Source organism: Cyprinus carpio, chromosome B22 (genome assembly GCF_018340385.1).
Source record: "Cyprinus carpio isolate SPL01 chromosome B22, ASM1834038v1, whole genome shotgun sequence".
In the NCBI taxonomy this organism is placed as follows: Eukaryota; Metazoa; Chordata; class Actinopteri; order Cypriniformes; family Cyprinidae; genus Cyprinus; species Cyprinus carpio.
The window spans coordinates 5,790,063-5,814,990 of NC_056618.1; the positions used below are offsets into that span (position 1 = coordinate 5,790,063).

At 36.2% G+C, this 24,928-nt stretch overlaps 2 protein-coding genes across 2 annotated transcripts in view; both read right to left on the reverse strand.

The window, feature by feature from the left end:
- Positions 1 to 4,324: 4,324 nt before the first annotated feature.
- Positions 4,325 to 6,148, reverse strand: LOC122141460 (waprin-Phi1-like; the record flags this gene model as incomplete). The annotated part of the gene is made up of 6 exons (XM_042748942.1): positions 5,988 to 6,148; positions 5,641 to 5,670; positions 5,210 to 5,356; positions 4,960 to 5,106; positions 4,473 to 4,607; positions 4,325 to 4,374 (listed from the first exon to the last, which is right to left on the reverse strand). Coding segments are annotated over exons 1-6 (612 nt in total), but the record flags the coding sequence as incomplete, so codon positions are not given.
- Positions 6,149 to 17,510: 11,362 nt separating this feature from the next.
- The window catches only part of LOC109047750 (multiple epidermal growth factor-like domains protein 10), a 99,454-nt gene continuing 92,036 nt past the window's right edge, over positions 17,511 to 24,928 (reverse strand). The window contains exons 9-13 of the mRNA XM_042748943.1: positions 18,821 to 18,976; positions 18,585 to 18,722; positions 18,348 to 18,488; positions 18,120 to 18,263; positions 17,511 to 17,826 (exon numbers count right to left, since the gene is read on the reverse strand). Of these exons, the coding sequence (XP_042604877.1) occupies positions 18,121 to 18,263; positions 18,348 to 18,488; positions 18,585 to 18,722; positions 18,821 to 18,976 (578 nt within the window). The 3' untranslated portion in view covers positions 17,511 to 17,826; position 18,120. The remainder of the gene's footprint in view (positions 17,827 to 18,119; positions 18,264 to 18,347; positions 18,489 to 18,584; positions 18,723 to 18,820; positions 18,977 to 24,928) is intronic.

Here is a 24,928-nt window from a genome sequence, read left to right on the forward strand (position 1 = left end):
ATAGATTTTCCAAAAGGCTTTGACTTCATTGAATAAACATGAGCACTGCACGTTTCAAAATCAGAAACCGATGCGTGTGTTTTTATATCACTGTATTTCAGAAGGAAACTGATCAGCTTTAGAAAATTTTTAATTTAATTCATATTTCATTTTGCACAATGCTTGATAAGTGTAGCGCTTAGAGCTCAGCGCTGCTTTGCAGCCATTCCCCGGAGAATCCTTTATCTCTCCCCGCTTCCTAAAGCCTTCCTGCTGGCAGTAGTAATGAATTTGTATATATATATATATACATATATATATATATATATATATATATATATATATATATATATATATATATATATATATATATGAGGGCGGTGGGAGTGCTGCCACAAATAGAATGTAAGGCTGTGAGAAACACTGCACATTGTACCAATAGACATGTTTATAGCAGTAACGTTAATTTGCAGTTATGTGCTATTCACTCTCACGCTGTTTCTAAAGATATTTACTTTGTACTCATTTTTATATTGCAGCTCCTAAAAAGACAACAGAAAATGTATCACACTATCGCAATAACGCCTGCGCTTGTGGCCGGTTTACGGGTAGGAGTTATCAGGGGACGTAAATGCAGATCTGAAAAAATCCCAGGTATAGATCTCTCGCTGTTGGACAGGAAAATTGGCCCAGGATAAGATGGCAACAGAGCCAACCAAATGCTGAAAGTCGAGCCGAGCAATGAAGGTAGGACGCATTCTGATTATTTATAGGTGTTTCCTTTTGAGCTGATTGGCAAATGGTGTAATCACTAATCATGAACTGGACGTGTTAATTATCCGCGCATGCTCCTCCCAAAATTTGTTTATGAAACATCATTTAATGTTAGTGAATTCTAACCCTATGGCAGTGGTCGGTAAATAAAGTGCCCGTAATAAATCTGAACTGAACTGAAATAGATCTGTCATGACAGCAATAATTACTCACAATCACTTCTGTCTTTATTGATTTTTGGGTTTCTCAAAAATAGTACAACAATGTTTTTGCAGTAATGTTTTATTTAAGATGAATTGAGCTTTTAATTTGAAAAGCTTTTAATTTTGGTCGTTCTAATATTATAATTCTTGCAAACAGCGACAACTTCATCCCCTCTAAGACACACCGGCTTTGCCATTTAAAAAAAAACTAGGTAGGATGAAGCCTAGTTGTCTTTCTATTCTTGTTTGTATGCCCTATTTTTGCTGTCAACTTTCCTCTTTAGGATGTCTAGTTGATAGTGTCATTTTCTTCAACGCTAGCTTAAATGTAACAGCACTCTGCCACATGAAGTAATAGGCATAACTCCAGCATGCAAAAACAATAAAAAAAAAAAAAAAAAAATGCAGTTTAGTATGTGAGGATGCCAAGGAATAATTCGAGATGTAAAAAGTAGTAATGTAAATAAGTATTACAGTAAGTAGGCCCATTGTGTAACAAATTACATTAAAATGATATACATTTATTATTCACAATATGGAAAGAGGAAAAAAACCATAGTTTGTTAAGAGCATGACTCAAACACATGCCATTAATGGGCTTATTCAAGTCCTCTTATTTTTATTTTTTGACTCATTTTATCCATTCAAGATCTCCCACATATGTGTGTATTAGCAAGGCGCTCCAGTTGCAAGTGAGGATGCCAAGGAATGATTCAGTGTAAAAGTAGGCTACGTCAAATAGTACAATAAATTAGGCTTTAGAGTAATTAACCATTTATTATTCACTACGAAAGAGGAAATAAACCAAGTTTGTTAAGAGAATGACTCAAACATGCCATTAATGGGCTTATTCAAGTCCTCTTTTTTTTTATTTTTTGACTCATGTTATCCATTTCCATCTCCCACATATGTATGTATTAAGCAAAGGCGCTCTGTGTTACAAGTTGGTGAATAGATATGCCTTATCAAGTTAAGTTTATCAGTGTAAAACCGGACAAGAAACCTATATATATATGTATGTATGTATGTATGTATGTATGTGTGTGTGTATATATATATATATATATATATATATATATATATATATATATATATATATATATATATATATATATATGTATATATATATATATATATGTATCTATATATTCTGGGAGCGCCATCTAGTGGCAAATAATTGGTCCTGATGCCAAAGGGTTACTTCGTCGACTTTCTTCGCTATGGTATAGTCATTTATAAATGACACTAAGAAAATTATGCTAAAAAACAAAAAAATAAATGATCAACCTCAAAATGTCATCATTTTAATAGTGATGTCAAATGCCATCCCCTTCAACCAGTAAAATTGAGACATGTTAGCACCACATGCTCTCAAGGACCATATAGTGAGCCTATTTTGGAGCTAGAAAATACATATAAATTCCAAGTTATAAAAAAAAAAATAGAGCACTGTACATCCAAACGTGTTTTTCTAAAGGTTTTTTTATTTATTTATTTTCATTTTTAATGCACTTTTATAAAAACAACAACTTTGAGATCAACAAATCTGATCCTCATGCATAACTGACAAAACTCCTATTATGTCATGCATACTTTGTATGTAGCTGGCACTATTGACCAGCATTGACAGGCAGTATAATAGACTTTATGCATGTAAGTTGGGTTTGTTTTTGTATGATTTTAGGAAGATGGAGACACAAATCTGTACTTATTTCAGAAAGTATTGATGGTAGTGATACTTGGTGTATCAGAAAATCGGGTTGTAGTAATAAAACAGAAGTTAATTTACTTGTAGGGACCAAGGAGGGATAGAAGTAATGAAGGTGAGGGCAGTTATGAATAATAGGTTGTTGTGAAAGTCAGGGTAAATTATTGTTTGCCAGTTTGAAAGATGTTATCCATACAACAACCAGAGGTGGTCAGGAAAGATGGCAATATCTATTACTATATTGACAGTAAGGCAGCAATACTCAATGATGACTGCACAAGTCAGCATCTACTTATGTGTGGGCTGTGTGAGGTACACTGAAACAAAAGAGTCTCGCTGACTTTCTCACTTGTGCTCACCTTGTTTTTTTTGAAATTTCAAGATGGACAACACTGTTGAAGTTTTTTTAATGCTTTTGCAACACTAAGATATGGTTTTCAGTCAGTAGGGAACACAACTGATAATCTTTTGTCACACACTTACACAATTACACGATTTGTTCACCAGTTCTCAGAAGACAATTCTCTGGTTTTAGTTGAGCGTGAAAGTTTTACAATATAACAATTATTTTTCCACCACCAGGTCCCTTAGAGGCTCCATACAAACCTCACTGACTGTCCGTCAAAAATATAAACCACCAAGTAATTTCCAAATACAATGATTTAATCTGATTTTGATAAAGACATTTTTAAACAGTGTTCATGAGGCAATCAAATGGGAGGAGGAGGAAGGAAGTGTGTGTGTGTGTGTGTTTTCTGGTGCAAAAAAATAATCAGTCTGCTTTTAGTCAGAGGGTGCAGGGTTTATCTATTACCTTTTTTGTCAGGTGCCTACTACTTGCTTAGGTAGATTTTCACAAAAACAGTTTTATAAAAATGATAAACTTGACATTTTAATCTTTAAATATTTTGAAGAAAATGAGTCAAACGTATCAAGTACTATATTAATTAAAATATAATAATAATAATCAAATCTGTAGTATTTAGAGGCATATTGACTATGCTATTAAACCAGTGTTTAATAAACCTCACATTAGGGTTACCCTGCAATCTTGGTTTAATTTCTGGTATTTGTATTTCACCCCAACAACATTCAATACACACACGTCTCACTAAGCTAAAAGATTGAATAAATTTAAAAGATCAAGAACAGCAATGAGAAAAAAAAAAAAAAAAAAAAAACCCAAGGACTTTTTCCCCAGTGGCTAAACTGGCATAGTTAGCTGTATGCACAGGGGGTTGGGCAACACTTCTGTCTGGCAGGATACGGATCATCTTGGGAAGAGTTATCAGCACACATTTGGTTTGAGACATAGACCAGGCCTCACTGCATGGAAACAGTCAGATTTAGTTTGTTCAGTCAGATGCATTCAAACTCAAATGCATTACAACACTCAAACCATAAACAAGTTTTACTTTTAGAGTAATTTGTATTTCAAAGTATTAATCATTCTGAAAAGCCATACGTTTGAAATGGTGTTATGGGCCAAATTCAGTTACTTTGCAATTGAAAATTATATAACTCAAAAACGGTGTATGTTGGAGACCCAAGAATCAGTAGAACCAATACCTTTAAATGGAGGTGTACATTCATGTCCACATTTAGTGCTGCAACACTTCTCATCGTTCGGACAGTCAATGTCGTCGACACACTCTAGAAAATGGTGTAATCCTATTCCAAGTGCTTTCCTTGGACACACTCCTGGTTTAACTGTTATACAAACACATGAGAGAAAGCAGATCACCGAGTGCTGAATGACTCAATCACTGTAATGGGGAAAAACTGACCAATTCATTAGTATAATGTACCTTTAGATGGAGCCATACACTGATGTCCACATCCATTGCTGCAGCATTTCTCATCATTCAGACAGTCACCGTCTTGGGAACACAACTCCTCACACACCCCTAATATTTGGATTTTTGGACACACTCCTGGCTTTTCTGTTATACAACACACGATAGAGAAAGCAGATCACTAAATGTTTCATTGCATTTAAAAATATAAAAAAATAATTTAATTCACACCATTATAGCAATATGAATACCTTTATATGGAGGCATACACCGTTGTCCACATCCATTGCTGCAGCATTTTCTCATCATCCGGACATTGACCATCTTGGGGAACACACAACTCAGCACAATCTTCTAACATGTCATCTTCAGGATATAATTTTTGGACACACTCCTGGCTTTTCTGTTATACAAACACATGATAGAGAAAGCAGATCAGCGCCTCACTCCATTTAAAAATATGAACTAATTTTATTCACATTAATAACAATATGAATACCTTTATATGGAGGCATACACTGATATCCACATCCATTGCTGCAGCATTTCTCATCATACGGTATTTGTACGTTTTTGGAACACAACTCAGCACAATCTCCTAACATGTCATCTTCAGGATATATTTTTGGACACACTCCCGGCTTTTCTGTTATACAAAAACACATGATAGAGAAAGCAGAATCAGCACCTCACTCCATTTAAAAATATGAACTAATTTTATTCACATTAATATAACACTATATAAATACCTTTATATGGAGGCATACACTGTCGTCCACATCCATTGCTGCAGCATTTCTCATCATCCGGACAGTTACGGTCAAGGAAACACAACTTCAAACATGGTTTTAACACTGTTCCATCAAGATTGAATATAGGACATACTCCTGGCTTTGCTGATATACAAAACACATAACAAAAAAATTATCATTGAATGAAAAAAAAAAAAATATATATAGAAAAAAAATTCTCAAATCTCTTCAAAATTTCAAGTATAATTCAGTGTTGTGGTTTCTGTTCTGTTATTTTTTTTGTTTAAGTTAAATGAAATTCTTGAGGTTTTGATGCCAGAAGAGACTTCATTAAAGACAATGAGGTTGAGAGACTCTACAGAGAATGTTTATACAGTTTTTCCTCAAAGAGTATTCAATTATATTTCATACATATGTTAGTTGCTTACCTTTTTTTGGCAGTGCCTCTAGTCTGCTTCCTGAAAAGTAAATGGAAGAGGCCCCATCACATAATTTGTCTAATGTCAAAACAAGATGTGCAGCTTTACCATAAAATTTGTCTGCCCACATTCCATTCTCATGCAGGCCCCTATACATTCTTACACAGGCGAATACATTTTAATAGTAGAATAACTTATAGCTATATTCACATTTATTGTACATGATTAATTCATACTTTAAAAATCTTCTACACTATAGAGCACCTTAGCCACTCCAAAGCCCACATATAGTCCTTGAACGGTTCTCAAAATCTTAGTTTAGTTGGGTTTACATATTAAAATTTTAAAAATCTCACCTGTGACATATTCTTTGGCGTCCGTTGTGCTCAAGTATACAAAGAGACACAACAAAACAGCAATCAACGAGCAGCACACCCGAGCTGTCATCATCTCGACCATCGACTGGAAAACGTGCTGAATCGGATGGTCAGGAGGGTTTTTAAAGCGGTCAGATGCAACTCCACCTCTAAAAACTCACCTTGAAGACCCAGATTAACTTGTTCATGTGTTTGTTCACGACATATCGTAATTACCGTGATTACTAGATACCAACCTGTAAAACTTGTCATGGCCTTCCAGATTTACCTTTGGGCATGACTGGGCTGCAGCCCATGGGCCCCCGCTTTAAACCTGTTTTATGTTTGTTTGATTTTTTCAGTTATGTGCCGGTCAAAATTTATTAGCCGCATTTTACTGCACACACAAAAGTTAAATGGGCCAGTCGGGGCTAACAGCTCCCAAATGCGAATTTTTTCCAATTTTTTATTTATTTTTTTGTATTTTTGTTTTTTTATAATAACCCATCTCTGGCTTTTTTGTAATCAGGGTTATTTTAGGGTTTGATCTCTCGACTGAGAGAACATATGCTGTTTATTTTATTAAACTATCACAACTAAACTTTGACTAGGCTAAACATGTTGCATATTAATTGTACTAAAACCTCAAAGCATATTTAAATTTTTATGTAGTATGTTTTTTACTTCCATAATGATGTTCTAATTGAGGGCATTTGTAGTGTATAGGTAGGACCCAAACCTAACCTCAAACCCAGGGGCCCCTGGCACCCTAAACCTGCCCTGGAACTCATTATTGTGAACTTGAGTTTTCTGAGAGCTACAGCTTGTACCTGGCCACCCCAGATTTATTAGTTGATATGTTTAGGCATTTATAGTATGATAGGTCCGAATCTGAGTCCAAGGATGTGAACAGCTCCAAGCAGAACGTCACGTGTTGTCATCTTGAAATCTCAGTGACTACGACACGTCGTGAATGCAGCTTTTGATTACGGGTTTGGTGGAGTGGACTTCTGGAATTAATTCATAGGCTACATTTACTTTTGGTCAATATGAAGGTTTTTATAGTGGTGTTAACAACAGTTTAAATAGATGAGCATATAGTTTTAATCGATATAGCTTTTGCTGATTTAATTTGTATGTGCAGTGTTTTTTTTCTATTGTGCCTATTGAAAAAGTTTGACTGTAGAAGGTTTTTCTAAAAAAATCCAGTATGTTATTTGTTTATTTATCTGCATATAGTCCTGTTGAAACAAGTTGGACTTGTGGAGGCAGGTCATGGATTGAAAATAGGCCCCTTCTCCAGCCCTCTTTCTAAGTATAAGGTTTTTCCTGATAAAATAACTTCACAATTTCTTTATGTGCTAGAAGGTCAAAATTCCTAGAAAATGTCAAAATTCCTGTTTGCCACATATTCACGTAAACATGGTTGGTTCCAGTGGTGCAACTCCTGGGGTGGGGGAAGTGAATTTAAAATTAAAAATGCTTTATTTTTGACTATACAATCTCTATTCTGTTCCTGCTGAAAGTTAATTGGCTCAAAATGCTCCGGCTGTGACGTTCATTCTACAGCACCGCTGACATTGTTCAGAATAAAAAAAAAAATATATATATATATGTATATATATATATATATATTTTTTTTTTTTTTTTTGCTGAAACTATGAAAATACAAACTGAGATGTCAAAATAAAAGTGTGTTGCCATCTTTTTAAAATAAAATGAAACACCTGAACACACCTGACATCATATATGTGTATATATATATATATATATATATATATATATATATATATATATATATAATATTTATATATATATATATATATATATATATATTGCTTCCTAACTCATAAACACAAACTCCAAAAGCACTATTACTTCTACATAGTATGTTTGGAGAAATGGCACGTCATATTCTGACTACAGACAAACATGTCAGTTTATGATGTTAGTCAAGCGCAAATTATGCAATAACTTCCATTATAACCCAGTGAAGCAAAATTAATCTCTAACATCATATTATCTGCAGTTTGTAGTTTATGATAAAAGAATTCACAATGCAGAAATCAGTCAGTGATAAAACTCTGGTGTTTTCTTTTGTGAGAAAGAGATTGTTAAAAAAAAAAATCTGATTTTAATTGTCTGTTTAAAATGTGTTTTTATGAGTGTTTTTTGTATGAGATGGTAGTCTTTGGTGGTAAATGCTGATATCTAAACATCTAAATGGCCAGTGTCCAGAGTCTAGCACCAACCAGTTCCACCACACCTGCCTTGATGTTTCTGGAAATTCTGAAGACCTCAATTAGCTGGTTTAGGTGTGTCTAATTAGGGTCGGAGCAAAACGCTCCAGGTGGCCCTCCAGGAACTGAATTTGACACCCCGTATAAAAGCATTTCTCTTTGTACCTTTTTGTATTTTTATGAGTTTTAAACAGAAGGATAAGGTACTGTAAAGCCCAAAACACACTGCACAATTTTAGCAAAAGTCCACTGCATGTCACATTATACAACATGGATCTACGACGCGTGTAGACTGTATGATGAGGACAACTACCCTGTGTTCCATTCGGAAAGGCTTATCCCTATGCCCTAATACCTTCAAAGGGTTTGCCCTCCAGAGTGAGAGCTTCGAAGGGTTGAAGAGTGTAGGGGACGAAACAATTGTTTCTTGAAGTTCCCTTCTGCGTTATGCCCACATGCCCACACAGAAGCAGCAGCATCATCATGCAAAGAATCTGCGCAAAGGATCATGGGAGCCCAAAGTGTCCATCAGTTGTACCCTTAAAGGATCATTGGGTCCGAAGTGTCCTTCACTGTCATCAGTTTTTGAGCACTTCAGTTTGGAACAACCCTTCAATATGGTGGCCATTTTTGTTTTCACTCCGAAGTGCCCTTCGGAGGGCGATATATCCAGTTTGGAAAACACACGCTACTGATCCGTACAATATGACGCATGTTACTATAGAAGAATACAAATGTCATCAGCATGCACTAGTGGTACACAAAAAGAGCATGATAAATCACACTTTAGCAGCTGTATTTTTCTTTTGTGTGCTGACGTGGCACAGGGTGTGCTCACTGCAGAACACAAGATCCAGGGGGCATGGTTGGATCCCCATCTAGGGGGTGGAGATTGGTAGGTTTAGGGGTGGAGATGGGTAGGTTTAAGGGTGGCGGTGGGTGGGTTTAGGGATCAGGGGGTGGAGACGGATAGGTTTAGGTATACGTAAGGTGGGAGAAGTTGGATCTGGATCCAACCACGCCCCCTGAATCTTGTGTTCTGCAGTGAGGACCATCTCAAAAATGTGGAAGCAGCGAAAGAAGAAGGGATTAGAGCTTGAGGTAAGAAGTTTTATGTTTCAGCACCATGTTGTGTTGATTTCATGCCACATGTTTTTATTTGCTGGTCAGTGAACGTGGACCATACCAGCAACACACTGTGCGATGATCATGCTGTGTTATAGGCTAACATTAGACACAAAACCGTGACAACGGCCGTCTTTAAACCTCCATCACTGACTTCAGAGCACCGATTAGGAGCCACGGTCACAGAAATCGCCATGACTGTTTCACGATGCCAATCTTTCGTCTGGGACAGCCGAAAACTGTGCAGTGTGCAAGCATTTACTTTGATTAAATTATGTATATTCTTTCGTCTGGGACAGCCGAAAACTGTGCAGTGTGCAAGCATTTACTTTGATTAAATTATGTATATATATATTATTTTTTATTTTTTCATTCATATGGTGGTGTTACTGAGTTTTTTTTTTTTTCTAAAAAAAAAAATATTACAATATATTGCCAGTATACTGTATTGTAACCCCTGCATTGTGATACATATTATATCAACAAATTCTTAGTGAAACACAGACCTGATGAACACTGAAATTATTCTGTTCAAGCTTCTTCAAAGTTTAGTGTATAAGCATCAGCTTATTTACATTCTCAATACCCCAAAATAGCATGCAGTTAAATAATAATACAATGCGAATAAACATGAAATCATATAGATCAGGGGTGCCCAAACTCAGTCCTAGAGGGCTAGAGTCCTGCAGAGTTTAACTCCAACCCCAGTTAAACACACCTGAAGCAGCTGATCAAGCTCTTACTAGGCATACTAGAAACTTCGCAGCAGGTGTGTTGAGGCAAGTTGGAGCTTACTTTGCAGGACACCGGCCCTCCAGGAACGAGTTTGGGGGTCCTTGATATAGATATAGAGTATACGCCATTGATAATGGTATCAAGCTAGCACTTAAAGAGCAGCAAATTACTTTGGACACAGTTGTGGCATTGACAGTAAGAGATGCGATAGATTCTGTACTGACCCCGTGTGCGTGACCTACAAATGGACATACAAGCGACCAGAAACTCTGTAAAAGAGCTAAAAGCAGAAGTTGAAGAACTAGCCATTGCGTGACCGGGTCGATTCCCTTCAAGCAGCTGCACGTGAGGATACGAGGACAGTCACGAACCTTAGAAAGCAGCTAGAGCAACTTACAATAAAGTGACGAACATGGAAGATAGGAGCAGGATAAATAACGTACGACTGGCGGGGGTACCAGAGGGGCAGAAGGCTTCGATGCAGCCGCCTTCCTCAAAGCTAACCTTTCCAAGTGGATTCCTGCACTGAAAGGATGCGATATTGAGATTGAGCAGGCTGATTGCGTCTATGATAGAAGAAAAAGTAACTCTTATATTTTATATATTTCAAAGTTATTCATAGAGCATGTATAATAACTCAAATGTATGTATAATAATTCAAAATGAAGCTACAACCAAATTACAACTGCCATTTCTGTATTACTGCGTCAGCAGGTACTTTTCTTCATATGTTTGGAGAGTGTCCTATTCTGTTAATAATTTATGGACATATGTAATCTTTCTTTTATCCTCGTTATTACGATGGATTATATGGTTAAGCCAAGTTTCCCTCTCACTAAGGTACAGCGGCACAAATTGATGGGGCCGAGCCGGGCGCTGATTATATAGAGGATGTCTGTTGTTGTTCTTTTTGTGTTTTGTTATGAATGGATGTTGTTTGTTTTATGTATAAAAATGTTTTATAAAAATTTGATGTTTTCTGACCATTGCATCCAGTAGTTATTTATTTTTTACTGCCATGTTAGCATCTAATGCTGTCTTCATGGCAAAAACTGAGTTGCAATAATACAACAGTTACATAAACACAAAATAAAAACCAAGCAAACACAAAAATACGGCAGTTAAAAATATCCACTACATCCAATCTTGTACTGCCTTAATTGTCTTTCTCCAGAATGAGAATGCAGATGTACTTTAAGACCGGTTGCTTGTGTAAAACTCCTCCCACACTGATCATGTGTGTATAGTTTTTCTCCAGTGTGGATCCTCTCATGTGTTTTTAGTTGTCCTGATTGACTAAATCTCTGTAAGGTTTTTCTCCAGTGTGGATTCTCTGATGCAGTTTCAGTACGGTAACAGTAGCAAAAGCCTTCCCACAATCAAAGCACACATGATCCTTCTCACCGCTGTGTGTTTTCTGGTGTAATTTAAGAGCTTCTGCTTGTCTAAAACTCTTCCCACATTCGTCACATGTGTACGGTTTCTCTCCAGAATGAGTTTTCATGTGATACGTAACACCTTGCTTGGATAAGAAACTCTTTCCACACTGAGGGCAGCTGAAAGATTTTTTGCCTCTTGTTTGCTGTGAGCAACTCAAAGATTCATCTTCAGTTTTGACTTGATGTTTCTCCTCTGCTTCATTCAGTTCTTTGCTCTCTTCACTCTCTTCCATCAAGCCTAAAATTAAAATTAATATTCAAAGTTAATTTTCAAGTCATTTTTAAGTAAATCAAGTACACATGATAGAAATGTGAAAGGAAAAGACATTTGCTACAGTTGCTATACAAAATGATGATTATCTGTGTTTCAGGCCAATAGTGGGTATGCTAGTGTGTGCCAGGCTCAGTCACATTTCTACAGTAAACTCCAAGGCTTTCCCTGGGTCAACAGCCAGTGTTTTGGCCTATCGAATACCAAATCAGGCTGAAGAGGGTCAACGCTGCTGCTGATCATTTCATATCGCGATCAGCTAACATCAGCATTAGACATTTAAAGTCACTTATCTGTAAATTATCTTTCAGACAGCAATAAGTGTTTGAAATAACTTCTGTTTGCGATATAATGTGGATTATCATCACTTTATAAGGCAGAATTATATTATTTATATGCGATGCAAAAAGGTTATGGACACTAACCATTTCCAAATCAAACAGCACATTTATTTTGTCACATATTTTATATGTCAATGTGTTCTTTATACCAGACGAGCTGAAATTCATATTTAACTCTTAACTCAGGATTTTCATTCTGGAGCTTCACTGTCTCTCTGGCTAAAATTATAACTCTATATCGGGACTGGAGAGAGAGAGTTGATCAATTTCACAACATCATTACTAAATTATCAGGAATAAACACCTATTGATTCTTCTGTATCTTCATGTTTCACTCTGAAGGAGTCTGGATCATTTTTGATCTCACTATAATCTTCAGTAAACTCCCATCTTTACCGATTTATGTTCTTCCTGGTCCTCTGAATGCCTGTTTTGAAGATGTAAATATGAATTACTTTAAGAAAAAAAAAACTATATTGTAATGCTTCAAAAAATGTTGAAAATCTTTTGTTTTGAAAGAGCAGTTCTAAGCACGCCTCTTCGTTTTTGGCGGTTTGGGAAACTAACGTAAAATGTACATTTACTCCACCTACTGGTCTACTGTTTAATAAGGGGATAAAGTAATATAAACATGTGATCATTTCCTCATATAATCTTGTTTGTCTTTACCCGTTTTGCTAATATAATTTAGAATGATATAATAATTCCCCTAATTGATGAGATAGCTGAAGTCTTCCTTTCATGTGCAATACATTTTAGAATGTTTTATTTACTGTTTCTGGGTGTCCTCATTTGTCACAATTACCCTATTTTGTGCAAAAGTAATCTTCTCGACCTCTACTGTCATATCTATAAATCTATCACCCCAAAATGTCCTGGACTTGGTATAAACGTCTTTCTTTTATTCCTTTATCTCACATTATTTTTTTATTTTATTTCTATGTTATTTTTCATAATCTCTTCATTTCAGCTTTACTAATTAAAACCTTGATTTCATCTTGTGATTGTTTCAGTGATGTCTTTGGAGTGAGTCTCAGGCAAATGGCACGTGAGTTTAGTAAATAGGGATTTTAAAAACACTGTACAGATTAATAAACATTAACAAATTAATCAACGCTAATAAACATTGTTTGGAGATTGCATTTAACAGACTACACATTACTTTTTCAAATACAGTACCATTAAAATTTGTCAAAAAAAGTATCTTATGAGAATCTCTTTTTTTCTAAATTTATTATCCCAAATAGCACACGTACATCTGCAAAATATATATTTAAAGATTGCATGCTTGATCTAGAACATCTGATAAACCATATTTTAAGATACATTTAATTTTGGATGTTCAATTATCATCCAACTTAGTCTTCAATGTCAATTCAGTGGATTCTGGGATCTGGAAGTTCAATTCCCATTTTTGATGGGCAGTTAATTATGTACACAGACAATAATACTACAGAGTCAAGTCAAGTCAAGTCACCTTTATTTATATAGTGCTTTAAACAAAAGATTGTGTCAAAGCAACTGAACAACATTAATAAGGAAAACAGTTTGTCAATAATACAAAATGACAGTTAAAGGCAGTTCATCATTGAATTCAGTGATGTCATCATTCAGCTCAGTTCAGTTTAAATAGTATCTGTGCAATCATTTGCAATCAAGTCAACGATATCGCTGTAAATGAAGTGTCCCCAACTAAGCAAGCCAAAGGCGACAGCGGCAAGGAACCAAAACTCCATCGGTGACAGAATGGAGAAAAAACCTTGGGAGAAACCAGGCTCAGTCTGGGGGCCAGTTCTCCTCTGGCCAGACAAAACCAGCAGTTCAGTTCCAGGCTGCAGCAAAGTCTGATTATGCAGAAGAATCATCTGTTTCCTGTGGTCTTGTCCTGGTGGTCGTCTGAGACAAGGTCTTTACAGGGCATCTGTATTTGGGGCTCATCTAGTTGTCCTGGTCTCCGCTGTCTTTCAGGGCTGTAGAGGTCCTTTCTAGGTGCTGATCCACCATCTGGTCTGGATACTGACTGGATCTGGTGGCTACGGTGACCTCGGAATAAGAGAGAAACTAATATTAGCATAGATGCCATTCTTCATGATGTAGCAAGTACATCTGGTGTTATGGGAAGTGTTCCCAGTTCCAGTTTACCTAATTAATGCAGCCTATATATCCTCTAACGAATTTGAGTATTAGAAATGTGTTAGTGTGTTATGTGTAAGCCAGGTTAAAGAGATGGGTCTTTAATCTAGATTTAAACTGCAAGAGTGTGTCTGCCTCCCGAACAATGTTAGGTTGGTTTTTCCAGAGTTTAGGCGCTAAATAGGAAAAGGATCTGCCACCCGCAGTTGATTTTGATATTCTAGGTATAATCAAATTGCCAGAGTTTTGAGAATGCTGCGGACGTGGAGGACTATAATGTAACAAGAGCTCATTCAAATCTGAAGGTGCTAAACAATCAGGGCTTAGTAATAAGCAAGATTTGAAAATTGATATGATGTTTGACATGTAACATGTAAAGCGTGAAGAGTAACGGCCCTAGTACTGAGCCTTGAGGTACTCCATACTGTACTTGTGATCGATATGATACTTCTTCATTCACTGCTACGAACTGATGGCGGTCATATAAGTACAGTTTAAACCACTTCCATTAATGCCAACAAAGTTTTCTAGTCTATGCAAAAGAATGTTGTGGTCAATAGTGTCGAATGCAGATAAGATCCAACAGCACTAATAGAGAGATGCAACCACGATCATATGATAAGAGGAGGTCATTTGTAACTCTAATTAGAGCAGTCTCAGTACTATGATACAGTCTAAATCCTGACTGGAAATCCTCACAGATACCATATTTCAATAAGAAGGAATATAATTGTGAGGATGTTACCTTTTCTAGTATCTTGGACAGAAAAGGGAGATTCAAAATCAGTCTGTAATTAACTAGTTCTTTGTTGGGGTGAAGTTGTGGTTTTTTGATGAGAGGCTTAATAACAGCCAGTTTGAAGGTTTTGGGGACATATCCTAATGACAATGACGAATTACTCATTCGTCAGAAGATGATTAGTCAGAAGATGATCTTTGACTTCTGGAAGCACCTCTTTTAGGAGCTTAGATGGAATAGGGTCTAACATACATGTTGTTAGTTTAAATGATTTAACAAGTTTATACAATTCTTCCTCTCCTATAGTAGAGAATGAATGGAACTGTTCCTCAGGGAATCTATAATGCACTGTCTGATGCGATACTGTAACTGATGGCTGCATGGTTACAATTTTATTATTGTATTGATCTTAGAAGTAAAGTAGTTCATAAAGTCATTACTGCTGTGCTGTTGGGAAATGTGAGTACTTGTTGATGCTTTATTTTTTGTTAATTTAACCACTGTATTGAATAAATACCTTGGGTTATGTTTGTTTTCTCTAAAAGAAAAAAGTAATCAGATCTAGCAGTTTTTAATGCTTTTCTGTAGGATAGTGTAGGTTACTTTCAGCCAAACAATACGAAATACCTCCAGTTTTGTTTTCCTCTAGCTACTCTCCTTTTTCCGGGCTGCTCTCTTTAGGGTGTGAATGTGCTCATTATACTACAGTGTCAAACTGTTTTCCTTAATCTTCTTTAAGCTTAAAGGAGCAACTGTATTTAAAATTCTAGAAAAGAGAGGAGTCCACAGTTTGATGAAACTTACCCTTATGAAAAAGAAGTTTATGTGCTATTAGTATAATTATTTTAAACTAAAAATAGGAAAGTATGCTTTTAGTTTACTTTTTATATACTTCTCAGAAATGGGCTTTATGTACTTCTCAGAAATATACTTAAATTGAAATTTAAATATACCTGACTTATAGTTACAAAAAGTCTAAATATATTTTTCATTATTATATGGTAGAGGGCGCTAGTACACATCTTCCGTACAGAATTTCCAAAAAAATAAAAAAATAAAACGCAAGTGCGGAAGAAAAAAGGAACAACAGATACTAACACATGTAATCTAACACGATCATGAAAGAGCATCAAAACTGTAATGTTATGGAATAAAATGAAGAGGTAATAATTTCAGTCAAGCTTTGGGGTGTTGATCGACTCCATCTACGTTTTGATTATGAAGAACAGCAGATACCCTGTTCTTTCTTTGGATGTTTTGTATGTCCAGATATTCATATAACAAAATATATACTATATATATATATATATATATATATATATATATATATATATATATATATATATATATATATATATATATATATATATATATATATATTAAAACCTATATGGGGACATAAAAGTATACTTAAAGTATGATGTAAAGTTCACTTAAAGAAAACTTATGAGTATACTTGCAGTATAAAACTACTAAATTAGTAGTTTACTGAGACTATCCTTCAAAGTGTACAAAGTATTTAATTAGTAAACTATTAGTATACCTATACGTTCACTTTTAGTATAATTGCAGTACAAACTACAAACATAGAGGTAAACTAGTTGTGTACTCATAGTTTGCTACTGTTATACTTAAAGTATACTTAAAAGTATACTTTTATATACTAGAAAGTGGGTCAATTTAGTCCCAAGGACTATTGAAACAGTACACTTACAAGTATACTACTAGAACACTGATATTTGTATACTTGCTAAATAAGGTATACTTAAAAATATACTTGAACTTTCCTTAAGTATACTTAATAAAATAAACTTGAAGTATACAGTACTACTTTTTAGTAAGGGGAGCACATCTAGGTTATGATCAGTGATCATATAATTTACAAAAAGTGCTTTCGTAGAAAGGGACCTGATATTCAATAAGCCAAGCTTTATCATTTGTTTATCCGTATTGCACCTGTTTTTTATTTGCTGAACCTCAATTAAATTGTTACTCTTAAATTGGTTTGGATGATTTTTTGTATTTTCTACTTCGGGGAACAGACACAGTCTCTATAGTGTTATATCTAGGTGAAAGAACCTCTATGTGCTGAGAATTAACTGACTTCTGTGACTGGAGGCGGCTAGCAGACGGTCGGTTTAGCCAGTCTGTCTGCTTCCTGACCTGGGCCCCAGTTAGTCAAGTAAACACTCTAAGACTATGTGCCATATTTCTAGAGAGAAGAGCGGCACCACCACAGGAGGGATGAAGACCATCTCTTTTCAACAGGTCAGGTCTGCACCAAAAGCTCGTCCAATTGTCTATGAAACCTATGTTATTCTGCGGGCACCACTTAGGCATCCAGCCATTGAGTGATGACAATCTCCTATGCATCTCATCACTATGGTAAGCAGGGAGGGGACCAGAGCATATTACAGTGTCTGACATCGTGCTTGCAAGTTCACACACCTTTTAATGTTACATCCCATTCATTCTCAGTAATGTTTAGGGTAAAACAGAATTTATTAGGCATTAAGGTTTACAAAATGAAAAACCCCAAAAGCAATTATGATATAATCATTGCTCAGATATAACACAAATCATGAAATTGTTAGTACAAGCAGATTTCATAGGCAAAAAATGATCCCGACATCATTTTCATTAGTGTGAAATAAAAAAATTATTATTTTTTTTTTTAGATTTAACAACAACAAATGCACACACACAGAACCTTACAATCAATGACTTCAAGGAAAGACAATCAAAGACTTTTCCCAGTGGATAAATTGGTATGATATCTGCATGCATTTCCACAGGTGGTTGGGCAAGACTTCTGTCTGGAAGGACATTAATCATGGAAGAGTTCTCAGCACACATTTGGTTTGAGATATAGACCAGGCTTCACTGCACAGAATTAGTCCCTTCATTTAGAGGCATTCAAACACATTACAAAACACTCAACACATGCAAACTTTACTTTTAGAGATAGTTGTATTCCAAATATGATTAATCTATTTTGGAAAGCCATGCGATTACAGTGGTGCAATGGGCAAAATTCAGTTATTCTGACATTTCAAATGATAAAATACTCAGTGTGTGTTGGGGACCTAAGCATCAACAGAACAAATACCTTAAGATGCAGGTGTACATAGACGTCCTCCACATATAGAGCTGCAGCACTTCTCATTTTTCGGACAGTCAAAGTCATTGACACACAACTCTTCACACGGTCCTCTTACTCCAGCCAAAGTCATTGGACACACTCCTGGCTTTTCTGTTACACAAGCAAAACAGGGAAACCAGATCACAGAAGAACTGTAATGGGGAAAAATCTTACCAATGCATTAGTATAGCATACCTTTCGGTAGAGCTGTACACTGATGTCCACATCCATTGCTGCAGCATTTCTCATCATTCGGACAGTCACCATCATGAGAACAAAACTCAGCGCAAACACCTTTTATTCTGAGAGGTGTTCTTGGACACACTCCTGGCTTTTCTGTTATACACACATGGAACAAACATCATCACAACTCCTCGCTGCACTTGGAGAAGAAAAAAAAAGTAACTGACCCACACATTGCCATATTAATACCTCTATATGGAGCCATACACTGATGTCCACATCCATTGCTGCAGCATTTCTGGTTGTTTGGACAGTTACTGTCACGGGAACACAATTCACCACACACTCCTATTTTGAGGTTTTTGCTTGGACACACTCCTGGCTTTTCTGTTATACAAACACATGACAGAAACCTCACTGAATGCCTCACTGCATTTAAAAAAAGACCTGCCCCACACACTGATATTATAAAATATAATAAATACCTTTATATGGAGGCATACACTGATGTCCACATCCATTGCTGCAGCATTTCTGATCATTCGGACAGTCACTGTCATGGGAACACATCTCAGCACACACTCCTAACACCATTTTTTTAACGTTGTTTCTAGGACACACTCCTGGCTTTGCTGGTCCAACTGACATACAAAACATGATAGAAAAAACATATAGACTAAGAAAAAAAAATCTGACCCACACACCAATAATATATTATATAGTATACAGGTGCACCTCGTGTCGTGGAAAATTTCTTTTATTTCAGTAATTCAACTCAAATTGTGAAACTCTGGCATTAAATAAATTCAAGGCACACAGACTGAAGTAGTTTAAGTCTTTGGTTCTTTTAATTGTAATGATTTTGGCTCACATTTAACAAAAACCCACTAAGTCACTCAACAAATTAGAATATGGTGACATGCCAATCAGTTAATCAACTCAAAACACCTGCAAAGGTTTCCTGAGGCTTCAAAATGGTCTCTCAGTTTGGTTCACTAGGCTACACAATCATGGGGAAGACTGCTGATCTGACAGTTGTCTACAAGACAACCACTGACACCCTTCACAAGGAGGGTAAGCCACAAAACATTCATTTCCATAGAAGCTGGCTTTTCACAGAGTGCTGTATCCAAGCATGTTAACAGAAAGTTGAGTGGAAGGAAAAAAAAGTGTGGAAGAAAAAGATGCACAAACCAACGAGAGAAAACCGCAGCTTTATGAGGATTGTCAAGCAAAATCGATTCAAGAATTTGAGTGAAATTCACAAGGGAAATGGACTGAGGCTGGGATCAAGGCATACAGACATGTCAGGAATTTGGCCTACAGTTGTCATATTCCTCTTGTAAGCCACTCCTGAACCACAGACAATGTCAGAGGCTTCTTACCTGGGCTAAGGAGAAGAAGAACTGGACTGTTGCCCTGTGGTCCAAAGTCCTCTTTTCAGATAAAAGAGTTTTGTATTTCATTTGGAAACAAAGGACTTAGAGTCTGGAGGAAGGTTGGAGAAGCTCATAGCCCAAGTTGCTTGAAGTCCAGTGTTAAGTTTTCACAGTCTGTGATGATTTGGGGTGCACATGTCATCTTGCTGGTGTTAGGCCATTTGTGTTTTTTAAAAAACAATGTCACTTCAGCCACCGACACCGTTTCCGTATGTTACTTCACCCGTCTACTTTCCTTCTGCTGACCAGCTTTTGAAGAGAGCTGATTTCATTTTCCAGCAGTTTAGCAGGTTTAGCCACCTGCCAAAACACTGCCAAAAGCACCAAACTATTGGTTAAATGACCATGGTGTTGGTGTGCTTGACTGGCCAGCAAACTCACTAGACCTGAACCCCATAGCCATTCTATGGCTATTGTCAACAAGGACAATGACAAACAAAGATACCAAAAAAGCAGATGAGCTGATAAGGCCATTGTTCAAAGAAACCCGGGCTTCCATACCACCCTCAGCAGTGCCACAAACTGATCATCTCCATGCCACGCCGAATTGAGGCAGTAATTAAAGCAAAAGGAGCACCTACTAAGTATTGAGTACATGTACAGTAAATGAACATACTTTCTAGAAGACCAACAATTCACCAAAAATGTTTTTATTATTATTATTATTATTATTATTATTATTTGTCTTATTAAGTATTCCAATTTGTTGAGATAGTGAATTGGTGGGTTTCACAATTAAAAGAACCAAAGACTAAAACTACCCCATCATTCGTGTGCATTGAATTTATTGTTATACACGAGTTTCACAATTTGAGTTGAATTACTGAAATAAATCAACTTTTCCACAATATTCTAATTTATTGAGATGCACCTATAATAAATACCTTTATATGGCTCCGTTTTCGCGGAAAATTCGAGCATGGCACTGCGTCATTACGTCACGTCTGTAAACATGAAAAAGTTGTCCCTGCTACTAGGCTATCACATGCGAGGATCCTGCAGATGGCGGATCATTTAATTATAGCCTATTCCCACAGCAGCTGGAATAATTAAATGTCAAAAATCAGATGACAGTATATGGTGAAAAGTCTTATTTGGGTCATATATTCCAAGATGTATGCTAGAATCTGTGATTACTAAGTACAGTGAATATCCACACCGGTGCGGTGACTGACAGCTACACATTCACCTCAAAACAGATTCATCCGCGCTGGATCACAACCCACGCATGGAATATAATTCCGCGAATGGAATATAATTCCGCGGTTTTCAATGGTATATAGTTACGAGGATGGAATATTTTTGGACTGCAGCTTTATAACAGACACAAATTTATCTGTATCAAATCAAAGTAGTTTAAAAATCCACCATTTATCCCTAAACTGTTTCAAAGGCAAGGAGTGACATTACAACATAGAACTTACCCCACAACTGGTGGTGTATAGTAATGCCAACATAAAACATGGACATCAGCCCATTTTAATACGATATATACACAAATAAATACTTCAACCATGACCACCACACTTCAAGCATTTTAATACTTCATTAAAGGGTCACTAGTCATGATAAGCCCCAGATGCTAAATTGCATTCAAACAGAATATTTGGAAGAAAAAAAAAAGAGTGTGATGGCATACATAAAAACCTGGCAGCCAAATGAATGGATCCATTTACTGTAAAAAAACATAAGTACATAATTTTGTAGCTATATAACAATGATGCATATTGGTCATTGTTTTCCTTGAAATGGAAGAAATATAAACCAATACCTTAATCTTAATTACTTGTATTTAAACTACAACACAAAGCTTGACTTTCACTGGACGTCTGTACTTCAAGACGGTAAGTTGTAATTAGCTCCCATGCTAAACTGAATACTAAGAGTTGTTAAACGGGTAAAGTAGGCTACAGAGCATTTGTAAATTTAACAAGAGGACAGTAGTGATGGCATACATACCTGATGGTAACAACACATTTTTTTCCAAATCAACGGCTCCTAAATAAAAAATAAAAAAAATAAACAATGCTCATCTTTGTCATTGTATTTTCCTTGCAAGAAAACTATAAACACATAAATTATTATTTAGATATAAACTTTATCAGGATATTTAAACTACACCAACTCAACACTGTATATTTATATGCTCTGACATGTCCCTTAAGTCATATTTGTATTTATTTATTAATATTTTCTTTGCGCTTTGTAATGAATTTAAAAGTCCTCACCTGTGACAGGTCCTTTGGCAAGACACAACAAAACAGCAATCAGTGAGCAAGACACTCGTGCTGCCATCCTCGCAACCTGCGATCTCACAGTGGAAAAAACGTTGAATTGGTAGGTCAGGAGAGTTTTGAAGCGCTTTCTAAAATCGCATTTTTAAAGATCCAAGGAGGTCTGACGCAACTCCAACCCTGAAACGCACCTGCCTGTAGCCTGCCTTTAAGATCTGGAATAACTTCTTTAGGTGTGTGAACTGGGAGTTTTCTGAGAGCTATGAGTTGTACTGCATGACCCCCTCAGATTAATTAGTTATGTTTTGGCATTGATAGTGCAATGGTTCTGAGTCTGACTCCAAGGGTGGGAACAGCTCCAAGTAGGCATGTTGTCATCTCAAAATCACAGTAATTACAACAAGGCGTCAGTGCAGTATTTGATTATGGGTTTGTCTCTTTGTATCTTTTGTGTTTTCTTTCTGCATTTTAAACAGGAGGATAAGGAAGTGTAAGGTGATGTAATTAATTAAATTTTCGGTGAAAAGTTTCCCCATTAATTATCTTTAAGCATTCAAGCTTTTGTGTAGCTATAATTTGTGAATTTTCATTGTTCTTCTACTTCTTTTGTTTATTAGATTAATATATATATATATAGATCTATTATCTATATATCTATGATATCCTTGTATTATTATTTAGGGTCATTCCTTTTACTCAGTACGTCTTTAAGTGTCACAATGCTTTAGGGTACGTAATGTCCTCGTTTCTCTAAAATATAGTCATACATACTAAAAGATCACACCTTCCTTGGCTTCAATTGTCAATTTAGTATGTCCCCAGTTGCAGAAGTAATCAACTTCCACAAAAATAGTACCATGGAAATGATACACCACTCAAAATATGGTTTTAATATGTTATAGACTAGGCTAAACTGCCTCTACTCCCCAACATATAGCATCATTGTGGCAGCAATTTTCTTTTTTTCTGCTTCGTCTTGCAATACCCTTGATTGTCACCCGCCAGTCAGCTTTCACCCCTGTCGTATACTGCCTATTCTCGCCATTTCCCCACCGAACTAGTAAGCGACTGTAATTTCATTGAGACCATTTTCAAAAAGTGACATCATTTATTTTTCCCACTGGAATTCTGAAGTAAGGCTTTCAACTCTCACTCCTAATTTTTTTTTTTTAATTCCACCCTGTTAGGCTATATTATGGAGAATATTTGTCCTATCAAATAAATGTAAAACCAAATCTGACATAGTTATAAAAGTTCTGTTAATCTGTAGAAGGCTAGCTAGCTAAATGTTGGTCACTCAGTGAGCTATGGCTAACTTAGCTCAAAATTTTCCACCCTGTTAGATTCCACCCTGTTAGGCCTATAAACCTAACAGGGTGGAAATTCTAATAGAATAAATAGTATTTAGTGTATATAGCAAATTTATTTCTCTTTATCTATATATATATATATAGTGTATATGGTTTTTTGATTGTTGGTTGGTTGTTGGATGTGTAGGTTTGTGATTAGAACTTTCGGTGTCACGTCATCAAGTGCTGTTTGATTTAAATCCGCTTTTGCGCTTTGGCTGGCATGGAGCTAGATTAGACGTGCTGAGCACTTGTCATATTATCACTTATATTCAGTGTTTTCAACCATATAATGCTTATTTTAGGTTTCAGACATTTAAATACACATAAGTACTAGCAAAACCTCATTTACAGTTTGTAAAATACATGCTGATATCTATGAAACTGCAATAATGATCCTTACAAATATAATCTACATATAATATAACCTAAGACTACATTTTTTTTATTGATATCATATTTGTGCAGGTAACTATAAAGTTTACTCTGCTCTTCTCCCAGTTTACCGGAGACCTACTTTAACGTGTTTTGGGAGGAGAGGAAGAATTTGCTTGTTGTAAATCCCACTGCTCGGATTCAGCACAAACTAACATGGCGGCGCCCATCACCCGCTATATATCAACTAACACGGTCGATATAAAAGTGTTTAAAACTAGCACATATTTCAGAATCGGAATATCAGATATTTCATTATATAGTTAGCATGTTTGTGAATATTTTGAATAAAACAGGAAAAACAAAATAAAAGTGATCCATGTGGAAACAATAAGGCAGTACATTCTAAAATAACGGTCGCCTAAAAAAAATCACGCTGGGGGCTCAGCTAGAATATTCTGAACTCACGTGCGAAAGGGTTAAAAAGAGATAAGAAAAAGTCAATATTTCTGATATCTGGTGGTAATGAATTACAGAGCCGGGGAGCAGAGTAGCAAAATGCCCTTCTCCCCATTGTGGAGAGGCGAGCAAAAGGATGAGTGAGGTGAAGAGAAGAAGTAGATCAAGGTGAGCTAGAGGGAGTATGGATATGGAGGAGGTATGGGGTAGGTATGTTAGGTGTGAGGGTTATGGATTATGTTTGAAGTTGAAAGTAGAATCTTAAAGTCAATGTGAAACTTAACAGGAATCCAATAAAGCTGCTGTAAAACAGGGGTGACGTAGTAAAAGGGGGGGATTCTAGCGATAATACGTGCTGCTGAGTTTTGAAGCAATTGGAGCTTATAGAGGGATTTGTGAGGAAGACCAAATAGAAGATAATTACAATAATCGATGCAGGAGATGACAAGACTATAAACAAGAAAAGCAGTAGTATGAGGGGTAAGGGAAGGGCGAAGGCGGGAAGGGCGAAGGCGGTTAGTATTATGTAGATGAAAATAGGTGGACCGGGTGATTTTATTAATATGTGATTGAAATGACAGTGTACTGTCCAGGAGAACACCCAAACTATTAACCTGAGGAGAAGGGAAGACAGAGGAATTATCAATTGAAAGAGAAAAACTATTAGTTTTGGATAAAGTTGATAAATCCCATTTTGTCACTGTTTAGTTTGAGAAAATTAGAAGAAAAACAGGATT